The sequence below is a fragment of the Haliaeetus albicilla genome, chromosome 6, assembly GCF_947461875.1.
Source record: "Haliaeetus albicilla chromosome 6, bHalAlb1.1, whole genome shotgun sequence".
In the NCBI taxonomy this organism is placed as follows: Eukaryota; Metazoa; Chordata; class Aves; order Accipitriformes; family Accipitridae; genus Haliaeetus; species Haliaeetus albicilla.
In genome coordinates this window covers 43,424,369-43,451,056 of record NC_091488.1, presented here as the reverse complement: position 1 = coordinate 43,451,056, position 26,688 = coordinate 43,424,369, and the positions used below count along the sequence as shown (strand labels likewise).

The window sequence follows — 26,688 nt, the reverse complement described above, 5'->3', positions numbered from 1 at the left end:
GAAGTGGACAAGCGGTTATAAAAAGCTGTTCTTTGATCAAAGTCATCCCTGGATGGGCAGCAGCCTTGTGCCAGCCTCAGTCCAGCACAGCCTCCCACAGTACCACCTTGCCATTAGAGCTGAATTCCTTCCCCGTGGCCTGTGTTTACTGTGAATGTAAATAGCATCCCTGTGGCAGCCTCAAAAGACAATTCCTTCTGAGCTTCTCTTGTTCTAGGATTTATCCAGTGCAGTGCTGGTCTTTCTCAAACTCTTGGTTCCTCCTGCTCGGAGACTACTCTTGTCCTGCTGTATTGTTCTTAACCGTTCTGCATATTCTCCAAATATCTGTGGAGATACGGGGCTCTCGCAGAGGCACCCAGCAGGCAGCCTTTCCATCTATGTCTGTGGGGTGCGTGTTTTAAGACGTGCTGGTTTAACTCTGTGATCTTTCTCTGGCTGGCTATCGAGCGTATACAGTTGAGTTTATTCTTCTCTGTTTTTCAAGAAATGGTTTTCCCAGTGTCATATTCTAGCTTGCAATCTATTGCTTTGAGTATTTATTACTTTCAAGCTGCATGTAGACCTCGGGGTATGGTTGCTGCTCCTTCCATCACTCCCTCTGCTTGTTTATCTGCCTTCCCTCAATACCACGTGCCCAAGCTGGTGGGGTGAGGGGACGCTGCCCCAGTTCACAGCCGGGGAAATGGAGGCAGGGAGCGAGGCCGCGGTCAGATGCGCTGCCCTGACAGCCGCTGAGGTGGACGGAGAGGTCGGAGGCTGTCCCTGCTCCCCTTCCCCTGCCAGAGGTTGCCGTCAGTTCAGGTTGCCAGCACAGCTGCCTGCGTTCTTGCTCTTTAACCTGATCCTCTCAACGTGACCTATGGTAGAAAAAAATTTGCTCTTACCCACTAACCAGGATCTTTTTCCCAGAGCTGCATGGGAGAGCTATTACACCAGCAGATATGCTGGGAGATCCGAGAGGGAGACAGTGGGATGAGGAGTGGGAGGGATGCTTACCTGTACCCCTGCGGGCAACCAGAGGAGCAGGTATGGCCTCAGTGTAAGCGACTACTCCTCTTTTCCCAGCAAGTTCAAACTGCAGAGCCCAGGATTCAAACCCAGATACAGATTTTTTTCAGTGGTAGACCAGGCCTTGGTGCAGTACGTTTTAGCCTTCTGACTTTAGGCTTGTTTATCTTAGCTGGTTTTTATGGAGACTGAGAAGTAGCCTGCAACCCCTGAAAGGTCTGCACACCAGAGGCTGGAAACCTCTCCTCTATTAGCCAAAACCATCTTCGTGTTTATGTGAGTGTGTGCAGCAGCCTCTCCCTCGTGTCGTCATCTTTGAACAGGGGAGAGCTGGTGTGAGCACTCACAGAAGGCAAGGAAACCAGGTCGGGTGAATACTGTCGAAGCAAATTCAGGCTTATTATTCAAACAGATGTTCATGAATATATTTTGCCATACTTGCGGAGTCTTAATTGTAATCTGACTTGATGGGCACATGGGTTTAAAAGCAGAAGACTGAATTTATGGAAGGAGAGGTGACCTGGGAGATGAACTACCAAGCTGGGCTCTGGAGAGTGAGGGTTCACGTCTAGCTCTGCACAAGCATGGGCAAGTCACCTGGGCTTATTGCTTCTTGCCTTCCCTGGGTCCCAAGGGGGCTCAGATCCTGCTGGGGGGGAACACATCGGCATCCTGAGCAGAACTGTTTGTGTGCTGGATTGTGTGTTCATTCGTAATTGTTGCTTTCCTTACTTTCCACTCTTGGCAAACACAGTGGAGGTTTGCCACTGTTTTTCCCTCCTGCCTATCGCTCCCCTGTCCCCGAGACAAGGGCTCTCTCCACTCCTCTTCTGTTTTCTCAGCTTCCATGGGAAGCTGTCAAAAGCTTTCTTGGTGGGGACCCTCCTGCAAAACCAGGTCTCTGTGAAGTTTTGGTGATACAATGACTTCGCTGCCTGGTGAACAAGAGGAGACTCTGGGAAAGAAGCCAAAGCGTGATTCTACTACAGTGATTATTATTATTACTGCCATTAGCAAACGTGGCAGAAAAGTTATGATAAACGAGGGAGAGATAAGTACGATTTGTACGTGTTTAATCTCTTCTGTGTGTTTTGTCTTTCTTTTCCTCCCTGATGATAATAAGTACTGCTTTAAAGCTAGGGACAGATTGCATCGTTTTTGCCCAGCCTCCGATGACATCGAGATTGCCCATTACGTGGTGCAGCGCGGCGTATTCCGTCTCACGCGGTACCTTTTGCGCGGCAGGCAGCCGCCTTGACTGCAGAGGAGAGGTCTTCTCCTCTGACGGCATCTGGAGGGCCAGGGAGGCATCGACACCCCCTCCGAGAGTTGTCCTCGCTCCCCGCGCACCTTCCTCGACCGGGACGTGCATGGGCAGCGCTCGCCTTGGCTGGCGTGGACCCAGCTGGCTGCAGGTAAGGGCAGCCTCCTGGGGACGGGCTCAGGTGGCGGATTTGGAAGGAAACGAGCCTGCGAGTGCAGGGAAGAGGGTAGGAGAGAGGCTGCTTCGTGATGGTAACCGCTAGAGCAACTGCGCTGAGGTGGCTGTTAAAAACATTGATGCTTAAAAAGAAAGTTTTATCCCTTACGGTAAACGATGTGGTACCATAGAGTCTAGAGATGGAAACCTCCTGCTCAGCCTACCAGCGTTGTAAGGCTGTAGCTGGTAAGAGAGCAAACGGCTCCAAAAATACTTGTAAAAAAACGCAACACCTCTGCACATGCTGCCTGGTCTCTCAGTCCACTCTCTGCAGGTAAATAAAAAGGGAGCACAAAAAAGTAAGTAAAATTGAGGGCTCAGCCTCGTGCCCCATGTTTCTAGATGAGAAACCTTATAGCAAGATGGCACAGGGAAGATTGGGAACACTTTTTCCTTCCAGGATGCAAAATATTTTGGTGAGTCCTCTGGAAAAGGTCCTCTGCCACAGTGAGTTGTGGCATCCTGGACCAGGCACAGATTTTTTTTCCTTGGGGCTGGGCATCCCATGTCACTTTGTTAAAACTGGGGGTGTTCGTGGGCACCAGCGAGCTCAATGCTGGGGCTGACCCGCAGAAATCGGTGCGAGTCCTCCCCAGCATTGCCAAGGCACTCGGACAAAGGTTGAGGCCAGGGATGTTTTTGATGCCTGTGGATAGGATCTGGTTTCAAAAAGGCACAGGTGAGGAGGTTGAGTCAAGCCACGAGCCTGCACTACTTCTAACCCCTGCTAAGGAGAGGAGTGCTGTTTGGAAGTGTGCTGCTTGTTCCCGCTGGCTCCGGGTTTGCTCCCCAGGACCACGGAGTGAGTGGCAGTACTCCGAAATGGGACCCGGAGACCCTGAGAGTGAGCATTTCCCAGCTCTTGGGAACCACAACAAGGCTTCTCTGAGCTTAAAGGATAGATGGGGAAAGCAGCGAGTACCTGCTCTTGGCTTCAAGAGAAAGGAAAGAGTTTGGAGAGACTGATCTGAGCTTTTAATAGTGCAACGGACTTGTAAGTGTTCCAAACTGAGATTTTTGAATGAATTTTTAATCCAGGGTTTCACATTAAAGATTAACATGTGTGTTTTGAATTTCAAAAAGGGAATTTACCCCCAAAAGGCTGACTTCCTTCAGTGGTTTCTTATGGTTTTGTTCTATTTTACTCTCCCCCCGCCCCGGGTGCATTAAAGCAAAAAAACAAAGGAAAAGGAAAACGCAGCATCCAGGCTGTGCTTGGGGAATTTTCAAATTGTTGTTAAACCAGTGTCCAATTGGGCTCTTTCATATTAATGCTGCTCTGTGTGCTCTTAGACTTGGCAGGAGTGACAACATCTGTGTGAAAAACTGAGCCAGCTGTGCAGGAAAAAAATCTTTCTTAGTCCAGAGCAGTTGTGTACTTTGCTGCTTGGGCATAAGCAGCTTCTTGCATCTGTTGTGGAGGGAAAATGTGCAAAGTGTTTTCCTGAGACTCTAACTCTAAAAGACAAGGGAAGCCTGTAGCAGCTTTATGTTTGCAAAAGTTAGCAGCTCTTGTAAAAGAAAATTTAGGACATCGGGGAAGGGAAGAAGAGAGGGCAAGCATAAAATCAGACAGAACTGTGAGTCTTGGTCACCCAGAGTTAACTCTCAGGACTTGGCGTCAGAAAAGAAGGGAGGCACGTTGTCATATACACTAACAGCAGCAGCTGCATTCACAAACCCTCTTTCCTGTGTTTCAGGCATGTTATGACCATACTTTGTGTTTTTGAAAATCTCCTTAAGAGGTTTGGAGCATTTTGTGAGCATCTGACACTTCTTGAGGGTGCTGCTGCGTGCCTCCCAGCCTGGAGCGCTTTGGGGCAGAGCCTCTTGCAGAAAACGTTTGCTCTTACAATCACTTTGGCCTCCAACAGAGCTGAAGGTAGTGAACCTTCTTGGTTATTTTTTTTTTTCTCCTTGATGAGAAATGCGTGCGTTAATTTGAAATCAATACTAATACTTGGCACAGTGGTGGGGACCGTGATTAATAGGCAGAGCAAGGCCCATGAATCAGGTACCAAAGTCCTATTCTTGTCTCACCATTGACCTGCTGCGTGGTGTTTAGGTGAGTTATACCCTCTCTCCATCTTGGTTTTCTTCCTCCTCCTCCTCCTGCAAAATGGAGACCCTCTGCATTGCCCCGGTGCCTTACCTGCTAGCATATTTTAGAGCTACTTTCTTTACATACTTTAGTGCAACCTTCTGCACTTGAGCTTTTCCAGCACGATGCTGGGTACCCGACTGGAGAGCAGGAGGGCTGGGACCAGCTGTTGATGAGGATGCTCAGCATTTGTGACAAGTCAGGCCCAGGGATCCCAGCTTGGACGCTTAGAGCTGCAGATGACTCAACCCTGGGTACCTTTGCACCCTGTGCTGTCACAGACCCGCACGTCAAAAGGGCACGCAGCAGACGGACAGCAGATTTGCATTAATCTGGCTGCGCACGTTTTATGTATTGGTCCTGCTTCCCCCCATGCAACGTGGGAATGATAAGCCCAAATGGCTGGAGAGTGGGGAATTGATTTATACAGGACAGGGAGGTGGGGAAGGCGGTGCTCCCTGAGGATGGGGAGCAGGGAGAGAGTCTTATTCAGGGAAAGGACAGCAAAATGCTTAAATGGATGTGTTCCTGTGGCTCATGTGTGGACTGTGCCTGACGCTGGCCACTTGAACAACAACAGGACCAAACTTCACATGGAAACCTACAGCTCCTGAACTCTGGGTGATCCCACGAGAAGATCGGGCTGGAGTTGTTTGGAGCTAAAGCTGGTAACAAACTGGTTATCTATTCCAGGGGAGTCCTAACGTATCCTCTCTGCTTCGTTTCACATCACAGGGAGAGTCCAGATTTTTTAGTGGATGGAACAAAAATCAGGGGAAATTTCCATTGGGAAAAGATACTGCTCACGTGATGTTGAAAGGCCATAGCATATTAAGTATGTGTGCGCATATAACACTGTACCATTACTGAATAAAATTATACGAAGTTAGAATTTATGTAATATCTAAATATATGGCAAAAGTTTAAATGGATTGAAATAAAGTGTTTTTACCTTATTGAACTGAAGTATGCCAATATTACCATAATTAAATGGGAAAGTTGAAGCAATTCATTTTGTCTTCACTCACTGAAAATGTCATCAAAGTTGATATTCTTACAACCTATTTTGATTTTAATGAAAACCCTTTTTTTCCCAGTGGAAAATTGTCCTTTTACAACCCCTTTCAGACAGCTCAACTCATAATCTGAAACATTCAATTACTGACCTGACATTTGCCAGATCAGAAGACAAATTTGGGTTTTCCTTTCTTTTAAATTTAAATGAAAAAGAGCTTGCCGCCTTTGTTTCTTTACTGTTTGTTTGCTTCTAATAATTTTAATAATTTTACATCCAAAGTAGTTTGGGATTAACAAAGTTTAAGATATGGAAGTCTAATGCCTTTGAACATCCCCATGAAAGCTAGCTTCAATCTGACTGCTTTTGGAGACTGAAAGTTACGCTTTTGTGCTTTTATCAGGCTTGTTTTCAGCATCATGTATGAGACAGGGAAGTTTCTCTGTGGTTGTGCCTGTTCTCACTTAAAGACTCTCTCTCATACCGTGGACCACAGGAGTTTTGTTATCAAAATGGATGCAAATGTGATTAGACCTTTAAGCCCTGATTTGGCAAGATACTTAAACATGTGCTTAATTTTTAAACATCGAGTGTATTTCCAGTGACTTAACTGCCTTTAGTGGAGTTGCTAGGACATATCAAATCAGCCAGGGCATCGGCGTCCAGCCGGGTGGCCCCAGCTCCGTGTGGGCGTTCTGCTGGCCATGCAGGCGGCAGCGTAGGTGAAGTAGGACTCGCAGCCGAATCGCAGAGCAGGAAAATTTTTAGGGGAGCTCAAAGGCGTGGCGGACACCAAAGAACATCTGCCAAATGTCTTTTCACTTGCAAAGCTTGTGTGCTCCGTAGGATGAGAACGTTTCATACAGGAGACACAAAACTGGGGTGGAAAGCAGATAGCCAACTTGTTGATGTTCCCTCAGCTGAAAGTTGTGGGTAGCTGGACCAGATCCTTTAAGAATCTGATACTCACCCTGGTGACAGTCCTTCCTGACTTCTCAATCTGTAAATGAAAACTTTTTTTCTCAGAAACGGCTAGTTTCTGTCTCTTCAGGCGTTCCTTTTATTTTAAATTATTTAATTTTATTTTGTTTTGTCTTAGTCACCCCTTTGTTGAGAGACCAGCCCATCATAACCTCCCACAGGCCATCATAACCGACCATGGGCTGATGATGGTGCTGGAATATCCTGGTAATGGGGGAAGGTGGGTACCCTAGGAAGCATTGGGGGAGCTCCCCTGCATTTGCCTTGGAGACATGGGGCCATTTCTTGGGGAGTTACTTGCTATCCTCAAACCCCACTATCCATGGTCCCCAGCACTTCGTTAACCCCCATCCCAGCTCCCACGCTGCCACTGCAGCCCCTCATTCCTCTCCCCCAGCGTCTCCCTCCCGGGGCTGCCCTCAGCCCCTCTCTAGCCTGATGTAGGTCTGGCCCAGCCTTCTCTCTCCCCGTTGCAGGGAATCTTTCTCACATAGGAAATCCCAGCTCCTTGGAGCCCTCCTCGTTGACTTCAGTGGCTTTGTGTCATACGTGCAGCCCTGTGTGCATGGCTGCCCTACTGTTTGTGGTGAAGTCCATCGACATTTGGGTGGGTGGATGCATCGTGTTCCTCTTATCTTGCTGCCTCATCATTTCTGGAAGACGTAGCAGCAGCAGCAAGGCCTGGGTTTCACGCGGCCAACTGAGGTTCCTGGAGGACTCCCAGGGATGTCAGTGGTGTCTGCAGTGAGAGTGCCACGCAGCAGCGCGTCCCTGCATCTTCACCCAGCCTGTGCCTAATAGGGCAGGCGCTGTCTTTTTTCTGTCCATCGCCTTTTCTCTTCCTCCTTTTTGGGGGAGGATGGACATAGCTCTTGGTGCTTTGGGTAAAAGTAGTTGAACAGTAGTTGAATCGTAGGTTGGGGCTATTTGCGCTGGAGTTAGCCCTAATGATGGTAGTGTCAAGGTAGGTGAAAAAGCCACCTGTGTGTGAGTTTGCAGTCTGTGGTTCAATGGCATTTTTCTCATAATGGGGGCAGGAGGTGGAGGGATATGCAGAACGCATATCTCTTGATGCATTCTGTGTTAAAAGTCACTGATGAGCCACTTCTCTTTCCCCCATCCCCACCTCTTTTCCCACGCAGCTGCACCCCGCGGTCCTGCCCTTCCCACCACACACAAGTCGTACATTCCAGCCTGCCCACTCGTTCATCCTGCCTTCCTCTGTGCCAGCTCCCCTTACTGGGCTTTAATCTTATTCCTTATGGGCTCTGTCCTTCCCACTCAATATACCATTGAACATATTTAAGCCTCGAGTTGTTTTCCCTTATTAAGCAGTTTATCACTATGTTGCGCTTTTTTTTTTTTTTTTTTTTTTACCAGGAGAGAAGGAAGAAATTTATTCTTTTGACCATAAATCATTTACAAAGCTGCTGGGCCGTTAATGTATTTTTTATGGCTCGGCAAACAGAAAATAGGAGTGAGTGTCTTAGTAGAGCTTTGCCGACCTGTTTTAATTTCAGCTTCCTAACCCTGACTCTCTGTTCCCCAGTCTTGGGAGCAGATACATTTCTCTTGCAGAGGCACCAGTGGATAACTTCTCTCGAAGGAGGCAACTTTGCTGTGTCAGCAATGTCACATGCTGTTGCCAGCACTTGGCACTGATCTGCAGCGTGACACATCTCTGCTGAGTGGGCTGTGCTGGGAGAATACTAGCAAAGAAATGGGAGGGGGGGAGGTGGTTGGAACTCGAGCCTATTTTTGCTTTTAGATCCTGGGAAGACCTCTAATTAGCCTCCTGCTCTGGGGTAAGCAAGTTACATACAGCTCTCATCTCATCCTATGCAGCCTCATCCTGTACTTTGTATGTTGTGGGCTCAGCTGGCTTCAGGTGTGGTTACAGATACCCATGGGGATGCTTGAGGATGCTTTCAGAGACAGTGGCTGGCCATGGTGGTGCTTCCCAAATGTCAAGAGCTGGCTCCTGTGAGGTTTTGCAACCTGCTTCAGGAAAATGAAGCCAATGTATGCCTTCGTGGCTCTCAGTCAACTCTATGCCTTTTCCCTCTTTTAGGAAACACAGATACAACTCTTTACTGTAAAAGGTTCATTTTCCTTTCTGATGTGCTGTGACAAGCAGTAAGAAAATTAAAAGGAGGGATGTGGGACGTTTATGTTGGCATCTGAGCTAGATGAACGGGAAAGTCTGCAGCTCCAAGCTGTTGTTGCAGGCTCTTTGCAAACTCAAGCTGATCTTCCCACCTTAAATATGCTTGCATGAACATTTGATAAGCTTTCATTCCCAAGTCACTTCAGCTAAAGTAACTGGCCATGGTTATTTAAAATGTTCCTGCTCCTAGACATTCATTACTGTTGGATGATGCCTCCGCTGTAGCAGTGAGCAGAACAGGACAGCACGTCTGCAATGCAGCTTTCCCCTTTCACAGCAAAGCAAGTTAGCCTGTCCTTACACCTTCTTCTGCAGGTTATGCTAATTAGCACCTGGCTGTGAGATGGAGGCACAGCTTCCTTTCTGCTTTTGCAGGTTTTGGGGCAATAACCTCGTGCTGAGCGACAAGGCAAGCAGCAGAGGATGACAACGTCTTAAGTTACTGCAGCAGGATTCCCCAGAGCCGATCTATCACAGGACTAGGGGTGAAGGAGGAGAGACTGTGTTTGCTAGTCTCAGCTTTGTAGAAGGCAAAGAATGGGGAGATACCTTTCTGTACCCAGCTAAACTTTCCTCCTTGCCTGCACCTGTGATTTGGAAAATGGTGCTTCAAGCATCTCTGGAGGACCTTAGAAGGGAAAGAATTGACTGGCACCCTGTTGCAAGGACACATCACCCAGTTTGTACCTCTAGTATGCTGCCTCATTGTGGCCTTCAGCCATCTTCTGTAGACAGATTGCATGCCAGTGATTTGCCCACCTGAGTCCTGGGGGGATGAGTCATTGACGACTCCAGTGCCGGGCACAGCCAGGAATGGGCAAAGTTTGACACCAAATGGTCCCACAGAATGGGCTGAATTAGGTTTACCCACCCCTTCCCTCTTTCAATTCAGGGGAGCAATGAGTGAGCACTTGAGGGAGTTCCTGATCCCCTCTGGGTCCGCTCTGGTCTTGCTCATCTGCCAAAGCAAAAAATCGCCCAACCTCAGTAGTGCAGCTGCTCCTCGAGTCCTCTGCAAATGCTGTGAATTCAAGGACTGCCAGCTCAGATCGCAGCAGTCTCTGTTTCCAGCCAGCGCCGCATGCATCAGAGGGAAGCGTTAAACTTTCCATAATGTACCTAATTGTGCAACACTATACCATGGAGAGGGGATTAACGCATGCCCCAGAGCACAGCGATTGATTAGTTTTATCCTAGCTAATGTCATTGTAGATGCTATTTTTGTTCCTATCAATGTCCCTTCCTATTTTTATAATCTTGCTATAATACAATGCAGTTGTTTTTCTATCTCTAACTTGCATGCATGCTGCATCCGAGACAGCAGAGATGCAAGGCAACCATCCCAGCTAGCAGGAGCTGCGAAGAAGGCAGCTCTCCTGGCAGCTTCAGCCAGGCTGGATAGAGACACAGAAGAGAAGCCAGTACTGGGAGCACAGCAGGAGTCCAGAATTGGAAAGGACCGTTTGGGTCATTGGGCTCTGGCCCTGCTATCACCACGGCATCTGTAAACCAGACTTGGGTTCTTGTTCCCACTTTGTACGTGTTAGCAAGCTGCCCTGACACTATGCTTTTCCCACAGTTCAAAAACCTCTTTTGCATTTCAAGACTGTGACTAATTAAACACAAGCTTTAAGACCTGTTGGAAGACCATCGTTCAGGCTACACGGAGAGCTTAACATAATGGATCCCTGCTCCATGAAGAGCACAGCCCCTCTTGATTTCCCCAGCAGGTTTGACTGCTCAGCAGTTCAGCAAATCAAACCCTTGAGGTCTAAACCTGAGCAATTGATAGGGACTAATTGGGAGCCTCTGAGGATACCTGGAGCTGACTGACTTGCTCAGCAGGACCCAGGGAGTCTGTGCCACTAATGGGGAAGGAATCAAATTCCTCACTGTGTCTTGAGAGCCACTTTTCTACCCCCGCAAGAGCTAGTCCAGCTCCTCTGACAAGGACGAGGGAGGGAACTGACACCATTCTTGAAGTATGTCTAGCTGAAAGCTTTCCTGCCTTTTTTTGGTCTTAAAGTCCAGTTTTCATCCCCTCTGCGGCTGCAGGTTGGGGAGGTCAGGGGCAGGGAGATGTGCTCCATGTCATCTCAATCAGACAGTTGTTTGAAATCCTCCTCGCAGCTGGCCTGCAGAGAAAGACCTATTTCTAAAAGGGACGATGGCAGGGGTGGTAATGACCGCTATTCACCAGGCCAACAGCTGAGGCCAGAGCAGAGCGGGAAGTTTCGCTGTTAGCTTTCTGTCTAGTTCAGATGAGGTTATAGATGGTAAGGGAGAAGGGGAGGTGTGATCAGCACAGATTTACAGGTAGCTAATGCCCCTGATCAGCTGGTCTAGTTCTTGGCAAGAAATGCTGCAGGGCTCAAGTTCAAGACCCTGACATTGTGTTTTCTCCCTGGATTAGTGTCTGCTAGCCCGCATATCCTACAGGGTGGGCAGCAATCCTGAGTGTGGTAAAATGGATCTATTTACTTGGGAGGCTCCGTGCTGGAAGGCTAACTAGATACCACCAGTTGTGTTAATGAATTCTCCAGGGATAAAGGTGCTTAGAGGTTAACTTGGCTTTTGACCTGCATTTAACAGCGAGAGCAACACTGTATACACCCCAGAGGAAAAGTTAGTGTCAGTGTAGGTTTAACACCTGTGTTACGGAGAACTTGCTCTAAATCCATCCTAGATGTGATAGTTTTCCTGCTGTTTGTTCCACTCTGACCTGCAAAGCCAGCAAATAGAGGAAGGAAAGAATTGGAAATTATTTTGCCTTATACACTGTCAGGTTACTATCCCACTGCTAGACCTGTGAGCCAGAAAGAGCTAGCATGAGTCTGATTCGGGATATTGTCCCTGTTCAAATAAAGGGAACGGGCTTACTCCCAATAAATTCTCCATCTGGTGTGTGAGATATTCAAAGTTTGATGCAGCTGTTTCAGAGAACAAAACGGCTAAACTCTGTCTAGCTGCAACCTCTCTTTTTAGTCCTGAGCTGTGTACTTGCCCGTCGTTGTGATAGGGATAGTGCAGAAAGAGCTGGACAGGGCGAGGGGAAGGGACAGGGTTGGCAAGTGTGACTTCCATGGCCGGGATGCAGAGAGGGAAGGGCAGAGACCCAGAGGCACCAGTGCTGAGAGCTCTGGGAATTACAAAAAAGCGGGGGCTGCCGAGTACTGGACCAGGCTGCTACACTGTGCTGCACAGTACAGACGTCATCTGTGGCTTTAAAGACTAAATTAGAGAAACTTCTGTTGGGAGTGGCTTAGGCAGCGTTGATTGTGTCTTGAGGAGGAGCCATGCTAGAAAGTCTCTGTCCCTCTTTTCTGGCAGAAGCATGACATTTTCTTGGGTGTCCTCAGTATGCCCTGCAGGCTCTCTGGGGAGGCTCCCTGTAACACCTGTGTAACATGTGCCCACAAACTGGGGCACGGAGGCAATCACCCCATAGATGTCTCTGGAGCAGAGTTTGCCTTCTCCTTGCTGTGAGCTGGGAGAAGTGCTACAGTGTGGTGGAGCCCTCCCTTCTCACCATAGCTCCCAGTATAATTGTTCCAAGGAGGTCTCTGCCAAGCATCCTCCCCAGGAAAGTTTGTGCTAGGACACATTGGCCCCAGGGTACAGTCTGCTATGAGAGTGTGCGTCTGTCCCAAATGCCTGCCCTGCAGAATGACTTTGGAGGCTGGAAGTTTTTCCATGGTAGAATTTCCTTAGTGAACTGGAAATAATTTAGCCTAGCTGGGCATTAACTCAGATCTGTGCTCCATTGGAATGCTTGGTGATGCTGGTTCCACAAGCAGGTTGGAGTCTACTGCAAGCTGCCTCCAGACACTAGGCTGGATAAATATTGCTTTTGATTAGATAGATTCTGAACTAGCAAGTGTAGCACATCTAGAATGACAGGAGGATGCTCAGTCCCTGGCGTGAACGGGCAAGACCAGTATTCAGACAGCTTGTTGAGCAGCCTGTTTGGATGCTGTCATACCGTGCTGGATAACTTCAATGTTATCAGTGCTTGCAACTGCAAGTCAGGCTCCTTCGGGGGCTTTTGAATGGTTGCTGCAGTAGCAGGTCCTGTGGCAGAAGCACTCCCTGCATCTGCTGCTGTCTTCTCCAGCTGTGAGTCACTCCTTGCTGGGCTGTAGGTTTTGCTGCTGCTCAGCATGTTGGGTTGGCAATGTACCGCAGCTCATTTGGGGTGGGAGACATTTCTCTTCTTTAGCACAGAAGGCAGTTTTGGTCCCAGACTCAGAGATACGAGTCAGGCCAAAGGCACAGCGACTCGTGTTTTCCTTTCATCTCAGGAAAAAGACTGCTCTGCGGTTTTTCCCTCTGTTGCCTGCAGTTGCCAGATCGAACATTGTGTTCCTACCCCGTTCTTGAAACTTTTGAGCGACCTCATCTTTGCCTCTCTAACGAGGGACCCAAAATGTCACACTGCCAAAGGCGCCTTCCCCAGCACGTGCCAATAGGATTGCTAATTGCGCTGGGACTGGGGGTGGGGGGAGCCGTTCCCTGCGTTTCGGATGCAAGCTGGTACAGCTTGAAGCTTTATTTTTATTTACCCCCCCAGCCACGCACATTTCTGCATGTTTTCCCTTGAGGTCTGGAGATGCAGAATGCACACAGCTGAGGTATTTTTCATCCCTTTCACACCTCCCTGCCTCCTTTCTCCCCTGGCCATTTGCTTCCCTGGCTTGCCAGCACTGCAGAGTGAACCTGTACTCTGGCCTCTGCGTATGCAAAGTCATGCTAGCCCAGCCTCCCACGCCGTTTGCGTATCAGGAGGTTGCTGCTAGCAAGTGCCAAATGCTGCTGACTTGCTGACGGTTTTGGGGGGTACGTGCAAAGTAGAGAGTGTCCTCCAGAAGGTGAGGGAGGGCAGGAGCTGGACTTTCACGGTATGAATGACTCTCCAAAGAAACGTCTATTTTTCTGTGGTTCTGGGAGATCGATACTCCTAAGCTAAATACAGTGGGGGAAGACCCTCTCAGTGCACTATACTGCAACCCAGCTAAGTGATACCCAAATATCTCGCTGAGCATGGTTGCCTCTAAAAACCAGGTGCCGGGGAGGATCCAACAGTGGAGAAGGATGTGCCGTTAGTGCATCTTCAACAGCGTGACCACGGTGATTCCTGAAGGCACGGCCTCTGAGGTCCCTGTGGTCTGTGACCATCTGTCATCATGGTGATACGGACTGGTGATTGTGTGTCGGCTGTTCGTGTTATAAGCTGGTCTCTTGATGCGAAGTGATGGTGGTGGAAGTCCTCATTGCACTCAGGGGGCTGTCAGCCAAGGTAATTTGTTGGTCTCGCTGGTGATCTCTGGCAGAGAGGTGTGGCAGCGAGCGGGATCTGGGAACATTTTCAGTCAACTCAGTATGAATCAAAGCGCTAAGATGTGCCCATGTCTTTCAGCTTTGCTGCATCTGGTATATTCTGAAGCCTCTCAGGCTTGCAACCCTCGTAGGGCAGGTAGCAAACATGTGGCAGCATCTGCCTCCTCCTGATACCCAGTGGAGAGGCAAACGCTGGTTGCGGGACTGGGATCCACGCAGTTGTGTCACGCTGTATGAACTAGCCACGTGGACCCCTTCATGGATGCAGGGTTGGGAGCTGAGTGTGCTACTTGGAAAAGCAGCGGCGAGCCATCAAAAGTGAAATCAGAGTGATTTGTTGCCAGGATAATTACTTGGTCCTGGAAATATGAAGAAACTCTAAAAGAGCCTTTGTAGCCAAAACATTGCTCTGCTGGCTGGTTCCCTGATAGGGGGCAAAAAAATGGAGCATCCGTTCTAATTAGTGATGGGAGCTTGCTGCATCAGGATCAAAGGAGAAAGCCGTTTGCTGAATCAAGCTAAGATCAAAGTGTCCTACGTACAGGAAGGGCCCGTTCCTCTTTCTGCTGACAGTGGTGTACCCTGCTCTTCCTCCAGGCACGCTGCTTACGGGGATGCTTAATTACTAAGGAGGAGACTACATATACAAGAGAGGGTGTAATGGCCATTGTAATCCAATTCTAAGAGATGATTTGGTGGTGATCGATTCTTATTGTCTCTCACAAGTCATTAAACTTCTCCGAGTGCTTAGAAAAGATCCGGATTGTGTACTTTTGCAAAAGGACACCCTTTGCAACATCCTTTGCTTGTTTTTTCTGACCTCTTATGTGTAATTCGACTTAGTAGACTCTGCCGTATGTGTGTGCATATATCTATATTTGCATTTATATCTACCCAAGGGAATTCAAGTCCTCATTCCTTAGGCAGCATTGAAAAATCCTTATCCCAATAGATATGCTAAATTTGGCATCTCTTCCTCCCTCTCTCCCCTGCCTCCCTCCTTTTGCATTAATGCAAAGCCACATTTTTGCAACTCCTAATTTTGAAAAGTTTAAATACGTATCGTTTGGTTGAGTTTTCCTACTAGGTGTCTTCCTGGGCATATAAGTGTATATAAGTGTATAAGGTTTATAAGTCTATGTGTCTTTGTGTGCATCCACCTGTGTTTTGGGCCATGAGTATCGGTGTGGAAGGATGCGGTCACGTAGATACTTGCATAGATGGGCAAGTGCACGTCTAAGTGTGTTAATTGTCTACTAGTCTGAGATACAAAGAAAGATGCTGTAGCTTCTGAAGAGGATTTGATCTTTGCTCTTTCAGCTGTCTCCCTGGGAGAGGAGTCACGTTGTAGTAATGCCGTGTTAACACACCAGCCTACCTCCCTGTTTACGGTGGTGGAAGAGGACTTTGCCTACGTTTGGTCTCCTGACCCTCCTGTCGCCTTGTTCCAGCTTACTTGTCAGAAGCAGTTGTGTGTGTTTTCCTCAGCTGTAGCCCTGCAGGTGCCACTTAGCTTAACAAAATGAGTCCTTGTCTTTAAGTGCCACCTGCCTTGTACGCATCCCGGGCCAAAGAGCAGCCGACAGACCTTGGGATGCATGAGGCAACGGCAAGTCTGAGGAGCTGGCTTGCCCATGGGTTTAACAAGAGAGACAGGACAGCATGGTGAGTCGGGGGGTGCTCATCTTATGTGCCAGGTTCAAAGCAGCTCCCCTTGGCAAAAGAAATGGATGGGAACGTCAGCTCTTCTGTAGTACCACCTGCCCCTCCAAAAAAAAAAAAAAAAATCCCACTCCATGGGTTTCAAATTAAAAGGGATGCTGTGGTGCCTTGAAAGGGGGAGGAGATTATGGGGCCTGTGGGGTGCTGCAGGGTGAGACTGGGGTACTGGCATAGCAAAGGGAATATTATGTGTTTTCTTTCCTTTTTTAAATTGTTCATAAGTAGATTGGGAAATTCTCAAATGTATTGAAAATTATTTTTACAGTGAAGAAATTATGCATGTTCTATTTTAGTGTTTTTATTATTCTGCAGGATGTTTACAATCAACTAATAGTAAATATTAGGAATAGTAAGAGGGTGGTTAGGTATGAAAATCACATCATCTTGATGATTGAGTGATTGATGTTACTAACCCTGCAATGCAAACTGTAAACTCCAACTTTTCCAGTAAAGTTGTTGTTAGTGAATACACTTAGTGAATGTTAGTGAATACACTTAAGTATTATGTTTTCTGAATGACAAGAGTTTGAATGTGTGGCTTTTTCTTGGAGGGCACAAGGAATGGGGCTGAAGAACATGTGTTGCTGTTCCAAATCAGATGAGTAGTTGGTTTTCCTCTGATGGAGAATGTCTCATTAAATCTAAGCTGAACATGGCAGAAGATCTTTCTGCACCATGTTGAAGAGAAAGGTTAATCCAATAAATGTCCAAATTTTTGTGACTCCCTGCACACTGTTTAGCACATGGATGATGCTAGACTGGATGAGTAGTCATGGCAAGGTAGCCTTCAAAGTTAGACCTACAGAAAAGACAATCCCTTGTCAGGGTCATATTCAGTAAGAGACATCTCCAAAGTTGACATGGATTACTTCTGGGTTTTGGGGTACAGCCACTGCCTGGCCAGCCATAGGCAAATGAGGTTTCCAAAACCATTCCCAGTCTGTTGACCACAGATACAACTGGAAGGCAGATGCCTTGTAATAAAGGTGATGCTTATTACTGGCTCTTCAAATTATTTACTTCCACTTGCTACTGACAGCCCTGCATAGGAGATTGATGGATTAAGCTTTCATCAGCTGTTCCTCATCCAGGCACCTAATTCTCTGAGATGTTAGCACCAGAGATGAAATGTTTCCCTAGGAATTTCCAAAATGTTCCATATTTTTAAGTATGTTCCAGGCTTGTGAGGAAAGTCAGACTTGGGGTTTTTTTTCTGTTAAGTAAGAAACTCATGAATTTCACTTGGAGAGATTAAAATGACATTTTGTCTGGCTCTGTTCTGCAGCACTTCTGAGCCTCTCTGAAATACCTGGGGCTTTGGAGGTGGAAGATATGGAGGAGGGAATGGAAGTCCAGAGGAGGTTGCTGAGGATTTGCAAGGTCCTGGGGTATTGCAGCTCCAGAGTAGTCAGTCCAAACCCAGGAACTCATCATAGGCTGTTGAGGTGCTAGAAACTTTGGATCTGTAGCATCTGAAACTCAGCACTCCCAGGCTCTGAGCACCCCATCTCTCCATCAGGTAGGCTGGGAAGGATCCCAGCAGACAAGCATGCGAGAGACCACTCACCTTTTTCTCAGAAATTAGCCAGTTCTATTTCTTTGTAGTTCAAATAAAAACCTGTTCTTACGAATCATCTTACCTTCAGCAAACCGGTGTCTCTTGGCAGAAAATAGAAACCGTGCTGGCAGCCCTTCCTGGAGTCAGCAAGAGAAGGGGGTGGACCACAGACTACACCTGGGTGCTAGGAATATTCTGATATTGCCTTGGAGCTTCAAAATTCTGTACCTTCTTCAGCAGCCTCCCACATGCTTTGAACAAGAAGATAGTGAGCTGTCATATAGAGAGATGTTTTTTGTAGTCAATATTTTGATTTTGTGGGGAAAATGGTTTAAAGAATTTTAGTGCTACTCAAAATGGTGGTGGTGACTCCTTGGTTAGTTTCATTTGACAAGATTTTGGCAGTAGGAATGGAGAGATTTCCCTGTGTGACTTGCAGTCTAAAAACTGCAACCTTGAGGTGCTGCGCTGGGAAGCTGGGGCTTGTCAGGCTTTGAGCCCTGTCCAGCCTGTGTGGGATGCAAAGTGGATGGTGGAAATGCTGGAAAATAAATGAGATTTGTTGAGACCCTCCATTATCAGTAGGCATTGTTCACCAGCTAGATAGAAGTACCTGGACTGGAAAAGTTTTAGATTTTTAATCCTGTAAATTAAAAATAGCACTGAAAGGTTTCCGCTCATGCTGGACTATGAGGTGTAGAAGTGTGGGGAGAACTGTGTTTCTCTCTTTTTACCCCTTGAAGGTGAAGACTTTTAAAATGCAGTTTCCTCTTCTGTTTCAACAATGTTTGGTATCGTTAAGATTGATGAGCTTAAAACATATTTTATTATCTCTTAGACACAGCTTGGCTGCTCTTACGGCTCTTTTCCCCATCACCAGACAAAACCTGTTGTTTTGAAAGGCTCAGAAACTAGAGTAGTCTCACTTAAAAGGGCCACCTATCTGCATTTGCCTGTGAAAAAGGTCTGCGTGAGGGCAGCCTGATCTGTTGAGGGAGGAATATAATTCTTTTTAGCCCGAAGTAATTGGTAAGGTACAATTGTGTAACAACAGGATGCTGCTGTCATGACCTGCAGGTGTATGGGGCCACCTGCAGTGCTTGAACTGGGTGTCCTTCTCTTGAAATGCTTGAACTGGGTGTCCTTCTCTTTCCAGGTCTGGTGTGTCCTCTGGAGGTGTCAGTCAGTTCAGGGAGTATCCAGGTTGCCCGAGGCCAGACAGCAGTATTGCCCTGCACCTTCACCACTAACGCTGCTCTCACTAACCTTAATGTCATCTGGATGGTCATTCCTCTTTCTAATGCCAACCAGCCTCAACAGGTAGGTCCTTTCCTACTGGAGCATGTATTTCTTTGGGTCTTTCCTTTTCCTCACCCTTTTCTCGCTAATCTGGATGTAGACCCTTTACAATGCTGAGTCGCTGGTTGTCCCAGAACTTCAACGTCCCTTCATTGCTGAACATGCCCTCTGGATCTTCAGTGCTTTGTTAACTGATGCACGTTGTGTCTTTGGCTGGATGTGCAATGGGGGCAGGTGTATGTGGTACTGTATTGCTGCCCTGGACCTCTGGTGGTTTGTGTGTTCAAAAGGGCGCAGGAGATGTAATGCAGGTTTTGGTGCACTGGATATGAGATTTGGAGGACCTGGGAGCAGCTGCAGGCTTAAACCTGTGAAATCTATGTAAAATGTGCCATAACATATGGCCTCGCATAGACTCGTGTCCCCTTTTACTTCCCTTCTTGCTTTTTCACTGTCTGTTGCTTATGAAAGTCCATTCTCGTGAACATTAGCAAATGAGAGTCTATCATGGTGGGTACAAGAATTACAACCTGAGATCTGCTGGCCTCGTTTTTGCCCACATACTCTGACAGCAGAAGAATGTCCTTGCTTTGAAATGCATTGGTCTTGGGTCACACTGCCCCCATCACTTTTGGTATTCAGTTGTGAGAACAGAAGACTTGGGTATCTATCTGCTCTGTTACCTTCATGAACGTTTTTATTGACATAAAATAGGCTACAGAGTGTGTTCCTCTTTTAAAGAAAACACCTCTGCTAGGATGGGTCTGCCTGGGACAACCGCATATTGAGGTCTGGTTATTTAGAGGTCTTTTAGGAACTGGTCCTTTTGGCTCTGGAAGCTCATGTTTTGCTTGCTGTTCTTCCTCCTTGCTCAGCTCCTGCAGAGCGTTGTTTGATCCTTCCTTTCTTTTCCAGGTTATTCTCTACCAAGGGGGTCAGATCTTTGGTGGTGCACCCCAGTTCTATGGGCGAGTAGGATTTGCTGTGACAATGCCAACCACCAGTGCCTCCATCTTCATCAACAACACTCAGCTATCGGATACTGGCACGTACCAGTGTTTGGTCAACAATCTTCCCGACCGAGGCGTCAGGAATATTGGAGTCATTGGACTTACTGTCTTGGGTGTGTTTATTGGTATTGTGGGGGAGAGGGGAGGAACAGGGACAAGGGGATCCTCTGTGTATGATAGTATGATAGCACAGCAATATGGTAGCATATGCATTAGAGCCCATGGACATTGTGTGGTGAGGGATGGGCTGCCTTGTGGATATTGTGGGAGCTTGTAGGGCACGTAGCCTTCATGTCCAGGTAACATATAATGGAGTTTTAAAATACGGTGGAGAGAAAGCTTTTGTGGCAGCGTTGTGATGCGGAGTTGCAAAGAAGCATAACTAAAGTACAAGGGCAGCCTGGAGAGCTGAAGGGACCATAAGAGTTTTGTGCATAGCAACAGAAGAAGAGAATGACTTTAGATCTTTGTTTCGTTTTCATGAAAGCAATTAGTACTGGATGCTCCCTAGGATGTTAAATACTCCAGAGTGTGCGCCATTAGGGGGATATGAAAGCAAAACCCAACCACAGCAAATTCTGTCTGCAGCTCTGTTAGCTCTCACCACCCTTGCTGCCTCAAAGACAGAAATGTTCACCTTCTTTTTCTCTATGGAGGGATCTAAAAGAACTGGGTCCTGTGAAAGTCAGCAGTACTCTGTAACCCTGATGGGCTGGTGGGTCAGGAATCTTTGTGAATTGTCACCCCCCAAACCTTAATGGGTTCTTGTCTGCTGCATCCCTCTTGTCCCCTTGTCAGCTTATGCCAGCGTCCTTACTTTCCCCAGCAGCACGTGTCCAGAAAGAGCCTGCAGAAACAGCTCCACTGTTTGGTCATATTTCCTGATCTGCTGTCACCTTCCCCTCTTCTCTCGCAGTTCCTCCTTCTGCCCCGCTTTGCAGAATCCAGGGGTCCCTGGACGTGGGCAGCGATATCACACTGACCTGCAGCTCAGAAGAAGGCATCCCCCGGCCAACATACCTCTGGGAGAAACTGGACAATGTTCCCAAGTTGCCCCCAACTGCCACACAAGGTGCTCGTTCTGTTGATTATCCTCTTATTTCCCAGGTGGCAGCCTGTGCTTTCCTTTGTCTGAGCCACCAGAGGTGGCATGGCTCACTCAGTGTCTGCCATCACTTGCATGGTCACTTTATTGGAACGAAGATTCCTAGAGCCCATGGTGGACTAGGTACCCTCCAGTGGCCACTTAAATTTTCATGGTTTTTTGGTACAGAAACATGTTCCTCATTGAGGAACAAGGGTCTGGTTGAGTGGGAGAGAGAGAACACGGTTGCCAGATGTTGGCATGTGGCTGGGGATTTCAGCTGCTGACTCACCTGCCTTTTAAACCAAATTAAAGGCTCATAGATTGGAAACTGGGAGAAAGGAGGCAGAATCATCCCAGGAAAATAATGCCAGCTTCTCACACTGAGGTCACTGTTCTCCAGTAAGTTACTGCCAGAGTTGCCTTTCAGATGTGTGTAAAAGCAAGGCTCTGATCAGATTGGGTATTGCCCAGCCCCAGGTCCCATGCGTAAGATTTCTTAGTCTAGATGTCCTGACCAAGTAGTGATAGCTGTACTTTTGCCCTTTATCTTGCTGTGTTTTAAGAATACACAAGCATTCTAGTTTTACATGATTCAGGAATGAGGACAATTGGCAAGCGGGTGGTGGGGAGCCCAGGGATGGGAGAGCAGGGGTTCTGCAGGGCAGGATTGAATTTAGCGGGTAGATCTTGATATAGGTATTTGCACATCTTTTCTTTCCTCCCTTCTCTCACACAATGCTGAGAGTCCCAAGCCTTCATTTATGGAAATTCATCTATTAGAAGAAAAAGAAACATCTAGTGTAAGCTCCTTAAGACCTAATCTTGTCTCTGCGTGTGTGCGTGTGTGCGCGCACAATGCTTCCATCTCAAGGTTATTTCCTAATTTATTTCTCTCTTAAGAGTCTCACACCAAAATTCTGTATTTGCTGACTTTGCCTTTTCACGGTTTTCCTCAAGGGGGGGAGGGATTTAAATCCTTCTTTTCTCTCTGACTAGACCAAGTCCAGGGCACTGTCACCCTCCGAAATATCAGCACTGTGTCCTCAGGTCTTTACCAATGTGTGGCTTCAAATGCCATTGGAACCAGCACTTGCCTTCTGGACCTGCAAGTCATTGCACGTAAGTATTTTGCCAAGGGAGGTTTGGCCGCCTGCTTCTGTCTTGTGACAGTAAAGTGTGTAACCATGGTTGCTGTGAGCCACCATGTGCCTCGCTATCAGAAGATCGTTGTGCCCTGGAATGGGGACGTTGCCTTTCCCTCCTCCCAAGCCACGGTAGCTTCAAATGCTCATGGTTGGCCACAGCCCAGCCCTGATTACTTCTCTATTCTCTGTTTAATCGTCCCCACAGCTCACCCCCGGAGTATCGGCCTGATCGCTGGAGCGGTGGCCACAGGCGCCGTCGTGCTCGTCGTCTGCATTGTGTTGGTGGCCGTGGCACTGTTTTACTGGAAAAATAAACACAAAGAAGAAGAAGAGGAGGAGATTCCCAATGAGATAAGGTAAGGGTTCAGGGAAAGCTGGTGGCAGGGGACCTCTGATCGCCCAGCAAAAGCATCCTGGGTCTGTTCCCCTGGACCAGGAGAAGATATTCATCCATATGTGTCCAGAAAATGGAGGGAGCAAATGAAGAACAGTGACGACAGATTTTGTTTTCAGTATTGCCTTTATTGAGAGCTTTGACCTAGATGTTGTCAGCTCCGTAGGAGAGTGATGTGGTGGGAATCCCGACCCACAATACCAGACAGTGATAGCTGCAAAGTTCTGGAGATACAACTGTGATCTTCTTTGGTATTACAGCCAGTGTTTCCCTCTGGTAGCTTCCTACAGTTCCCCTGAGGGTCAGCTTCATTGGTTGTACAGCCATACCGACTGCCTGCAAAGTACTAGTGGCTGTGACAACCACTGGTTTTGGCCCCCTAGACACGTGAGCATGGGTCATTTGCCTCAGCAGTAGGCAATTAATGTGCATAGAGGTGGGTCCTGCAAAGAGGGATGAGCAAACAGGCCAAGGAGCAATGCTGGTTCACTTTGGTGCCGTCCTTCACCTTGAATTGATGGCATTGACCCCAGCAGGGTGTGCCGGGGGTGGGGAGCGTTGGGCAAGCGGGGCAGCATCCTCCGTGTGCCCTCACACCCTCTCCTTCCCAGGGAGGATGACCTGCCACCCAAATGCTCCTCCGCCGCAAAGACATTCCACGCCGACGCGTCCTCATCGGAGAACGACACGCTGACCTCCTCCAACACCTACAACAGCCGCTACTGGAACGACCCCAAAGCCAACCACGCCACAGACTCCTTCACCCGCTTCAGCAACAGCAACGATGCCCACCAGCCCCCTTTCTCCCGCTCGGGGAGCACGAGCACCCGCCCCGTCTACGCCAACGGCGGCCACCCGTCCCCGGCTCCCCCTAAGACGCTGGTGGTGACGGCCAGCACGGCGCCGTCCCCTCAGGAGGTGATCCGGAGCAACGGCTCGGTCAGTAGGAAGCCGCGGCTGCCTCACACCCGCTCCTACGCCGTCAGCCAGGCCACGCTGGAGAGGATTGGGGCTGTCCCCGTCATGGTGCCGGCCCAGAGTCGGGCCGGTTCCCTCGTGTAGGGCCGTGACAGAGGCCACGAGCCGAGAAAGGGGCCTCTCGTACCCGGTGGGGCGAAGAGACCCTACTCCTTCCTGAAAGGCGGCGAGGTGGCGGGGGACACACACACTCGCCTCTCCCCCCCGTCCTCCCCTTCCGAGGCCGCTGATGGCCGGTGGGACAGCATCGGCCATGTCGTATCCCCTCCCCACCCTGGCTGTTGGGGCTCCTCGCGCCGGTGGATGCCGCAGATGTGCCAAGGCTTGGGGGAGCAGGGGGGTCGGGACGTGCTCCCCGGCTGCTGGGCCCCGGCTGGGACGTGCGCCCAGCCCTGACCTTGGGGCGGGGGGGGAATTTTGCTTTTGTTTCTTGTCAGTTTTGTTGGGGGTCGATTCCGTCCATTTGGGTCTTTCAGGGAGGTTTGGGGAGATATATATATATATATTATTTTTTTTTTTCCCCCCTTGTTGTTGCTGTTTTATTTCCAAGAGGATCACAGCCTGCGTCGGGGCAGGGAGGGCTGAGCCGGGAGGGGTGTTGAGGCAGGGGATGCCTCAACACGGCGGCCCCAGCCCCCTCAAAGACGAAGGAGGGCAGTGCGCCAGGGCCGGGCTGGAGGGGCGAGATGAAGGCACAGCCACCAGCCCGGCCGAGGGGATGGCTGGGGCGAGGGCATGGACCAAGGAGAGTTTGTCGTTATTTTTTGCAGTTCTTTCCCCCACCCCAACACGCACGCAGACACACACACAGGTCTTACTCAGGATGGGTGTTTTTCCCCGCACTAGTTCGGGGTGCCGGCAGAGCCCTGTTCGTGGCTGTGGAGGACGCAGCTGTCCATTGCCCGAGATGCTGTGTGCAGGGTGAGGGTGTAGGGCTTTTTGGGGTGTTGCTGGGTTTATTCAGGAGGCAGAGAGGAAACACGGTAGTGTGGCAGAGCAGCAGGCAGGTCCAGAGGAGCCTGCTGCCCCTGGGCTGCTCTGCTTCGGGGCAAGTGGCTTCAAACCCTACAGCTTTGGTGTTTGCATGGTGGGTTTTCCTTAACAGGCTATCCAGGGCTGGCCGGCGTGGCAGGGCATGTGTTGGGCTTGGGGACCTTACATAGAGGCATCAGTTTTCATTCCTACTCTCCCACGCACGCAGACTTCCCAGACACTGAGGTTGGCAGGATTTGTTTCCAAATCCCTTTCCTTAGAAAGAGTGAAAGTAGGGGCTTAATGGAGGGGGTAACCCTGTGGAAGCCCACGTGTTATCTCCCTGCCTCCCCTACTTCCCTCAATGTCCCAGGGCTGGGTACTGGTGGCATCTGCCGGTGGCTCTGCCATCTCCTCGCAGCCAGGGAGGTGGTTGTGGCTGGCACCTATCCTTTTTCTATTGCAACTAAATAGCCTTAATCAAAGCCAAGAGTTGAAACCACTGAAGGAACCTGGTGCCATTTGGAGGGCTGGACTGAGGGGTTGTGTCTTACCCTCCTAGAGGGCACTGGCTCAAAGGGGCTATGCCTGGATGGGTGTCTTGGCCCTCCTGCATAACACCAACCCTTGCACACGCAAAGGCAGCGGTCACCTCCAAAAAAGCACCAGAGCCCTCACAGGTCTGCTCTTGGAAAAGCAATGTGGGGAGTTGCAGGTGACTTTCCATAGGTCTCACATTGGAAAAAGGGTCTGTTTAAGCCAACAGACTCTTCCTCATCCCTGCTTTCCTTGTCCCTGCACGGCTTCATTTTCCCTAGCAGTGCACAAACCTTGTGCAGGGCCTTCTGCCTGAGCGGTACTTTTCAAATGCAAGCACAGACTCTGAGGAAGAGGTGGGGAGAGGTGAGGGCTGGGTTCCTACATGGACACACTGGCTTTTGGGGAGGTTGGGGGCTCCTAGGCAGCACTAGGTTTGAAGGTTGGCTGAGATTTTGTGCCTTCTTTGCTTAAAATAGAAAAGAAAAAGGAGAAAAAAAAATTCCAATCTCCCTCCCTTCCCCTTCTACACAACTCCATCCAGAATGGGTGCAAACCCCCCCAGCAGTGCAGGCAGCAGTTGCTCTGTGTGTGTACGCACATTTCACCGGAGCAGTCCTCTTTCCTGCCTGTCTGCTCGCTTTGCTGCTGGGTGGTAGGACTGACGGGGGAAGAAGAGTAGCTTTAGAAACACTAATGTGGGAGGAAAAAAAAAACCAAACAAAAACCCGAACCTACAATCAAAGAAAAGCCCAGACACTTTCTCTCTGCTTTTGTATAACCCCTGTGTGACATTTAGGGGAACACTGCCCTCAGCAGCCCCCCTCCTCTACTGGGAGAGTTCTTCTGGTTCCTACACTCCATGAGACTGTTTGCTCCTCTTTCTTTGTTCTTTCTAATTGTCTAAAATTCAATAAAACTTTATTCATATAAAAAAAGGACTTCTTACTGCCTGCTGCTACTTCCCCCCACCCCCTATTTCTGTAACTACGATGAATTTGGCTGTTTATATTCATCCTTGATATGACTGGCAGTAAGCAGCGACCGTGCAACCAGGACCTGCGTGCTTTTAGGCCAGCCAGTTTGGTAGTGAACCCTGATCCTATAGCCTTGTTTTTCTCATTCATAATAGTCTGACGCATTACCCTTGAAGGTACAGTTTCCCAGGCTTGCAAGGTCTGTACTTCTCCAGACAAAGGTGAGTTTTATTTTCTGTCATTCGGTGGGGGAGATCCTTTGCTGCTTTGAGTGTTGTGGGAAAATGTTTTTTAAAACAGCCTAGCTTTGCTCACGTATTGGTTTTCCAATCTGAAACATGGCATGTTCATTCCAGATTCAAAATCTAAACCAGGCACCAGGAAGGTCCTCACTGACTTTCCTGGGCTTTTGAGTAAGTTTGATGGGGGAAACTCAGGAAGTTAACAAAGGTGCTGATCCCCATAGACAGAGCATGGGAAATGTCAGCGTCTGAGCATTCACACTTCCAGGCCATAAGGGGACTGGGAAGCACACGTTTCTTAGTCTGTATCAACAGCTGCTAGCAGAAGATTATTATTAGTTAGGGCAACCCGATGTTTTGCTAAAGATTTTGCATTTTTCTCTCCGTGTTTCATTTTCACTGCTTCTTCTCTAAAATCCCCCAGATATTCTGAGGATGCTTATTAAAACCAGAAATGTACAGATCCAACAGCAGTGGTAATTCAGCCCTGCTGCACATGCATCATGTTCTCATTCCTTGGTATTTTCAACACCTAGTTTAAAATACTCCTGTAAATGTGTTTTCAGCTATAGGCCTTACAGTAAATGAGATGACTGCATTGCCATTTTTTGAAAGTTGTCGTAGGAATCTTAATGTTTGCATTTTTCATCTTTTGATTGTGCAACCTTGATGTGA

The 26,688-nt window shown here is 48.5% G+C and overlaps 1 protein-coding gene across 2 annotated transcripts in view; it reads left to right on the top strand.

Annotated features, from left to right (window-relative positions):
- Nucleotides 1-25,735, top strand: part of IGSF11 (immunoglobulin superfamily member 11) — a 107,724-nt gene extending 81,989 nt beyond the window's left edge. For both annotated transcript variants that reach the window (XM_069785809.1, XM_069785810.1), the window contains exons 2-7: nt 18,529-18,692; nt 19,587-19,794; nt 20,598-20,753; nt 21,765-21,887; nt 22,119-22,269; nt 22,919-25,735. In XM_069785809.1, the coding sequence (XP_069641910.1) occupies nt 18,529-18,692; nt 19,587-19,794; nt 20,598-20,753; nt 21,765-21,887; nt 22,119-22,269; nt 22,919-23,369 (1,253 nt within the window). In that variant the 3' untranslated portion in view covers nt 23,370-25,735. The remainder of the gene's footprint in view (nt 1-18,528; nt 18,693-19,586; nt 19,795-20,597; nt 20,754-21,764; nt 21,888-22,118; nt 22,270-22,918) is intronic.
- Nucleotides 25,736-26,688: the final 953 nt, after the last annotated feature.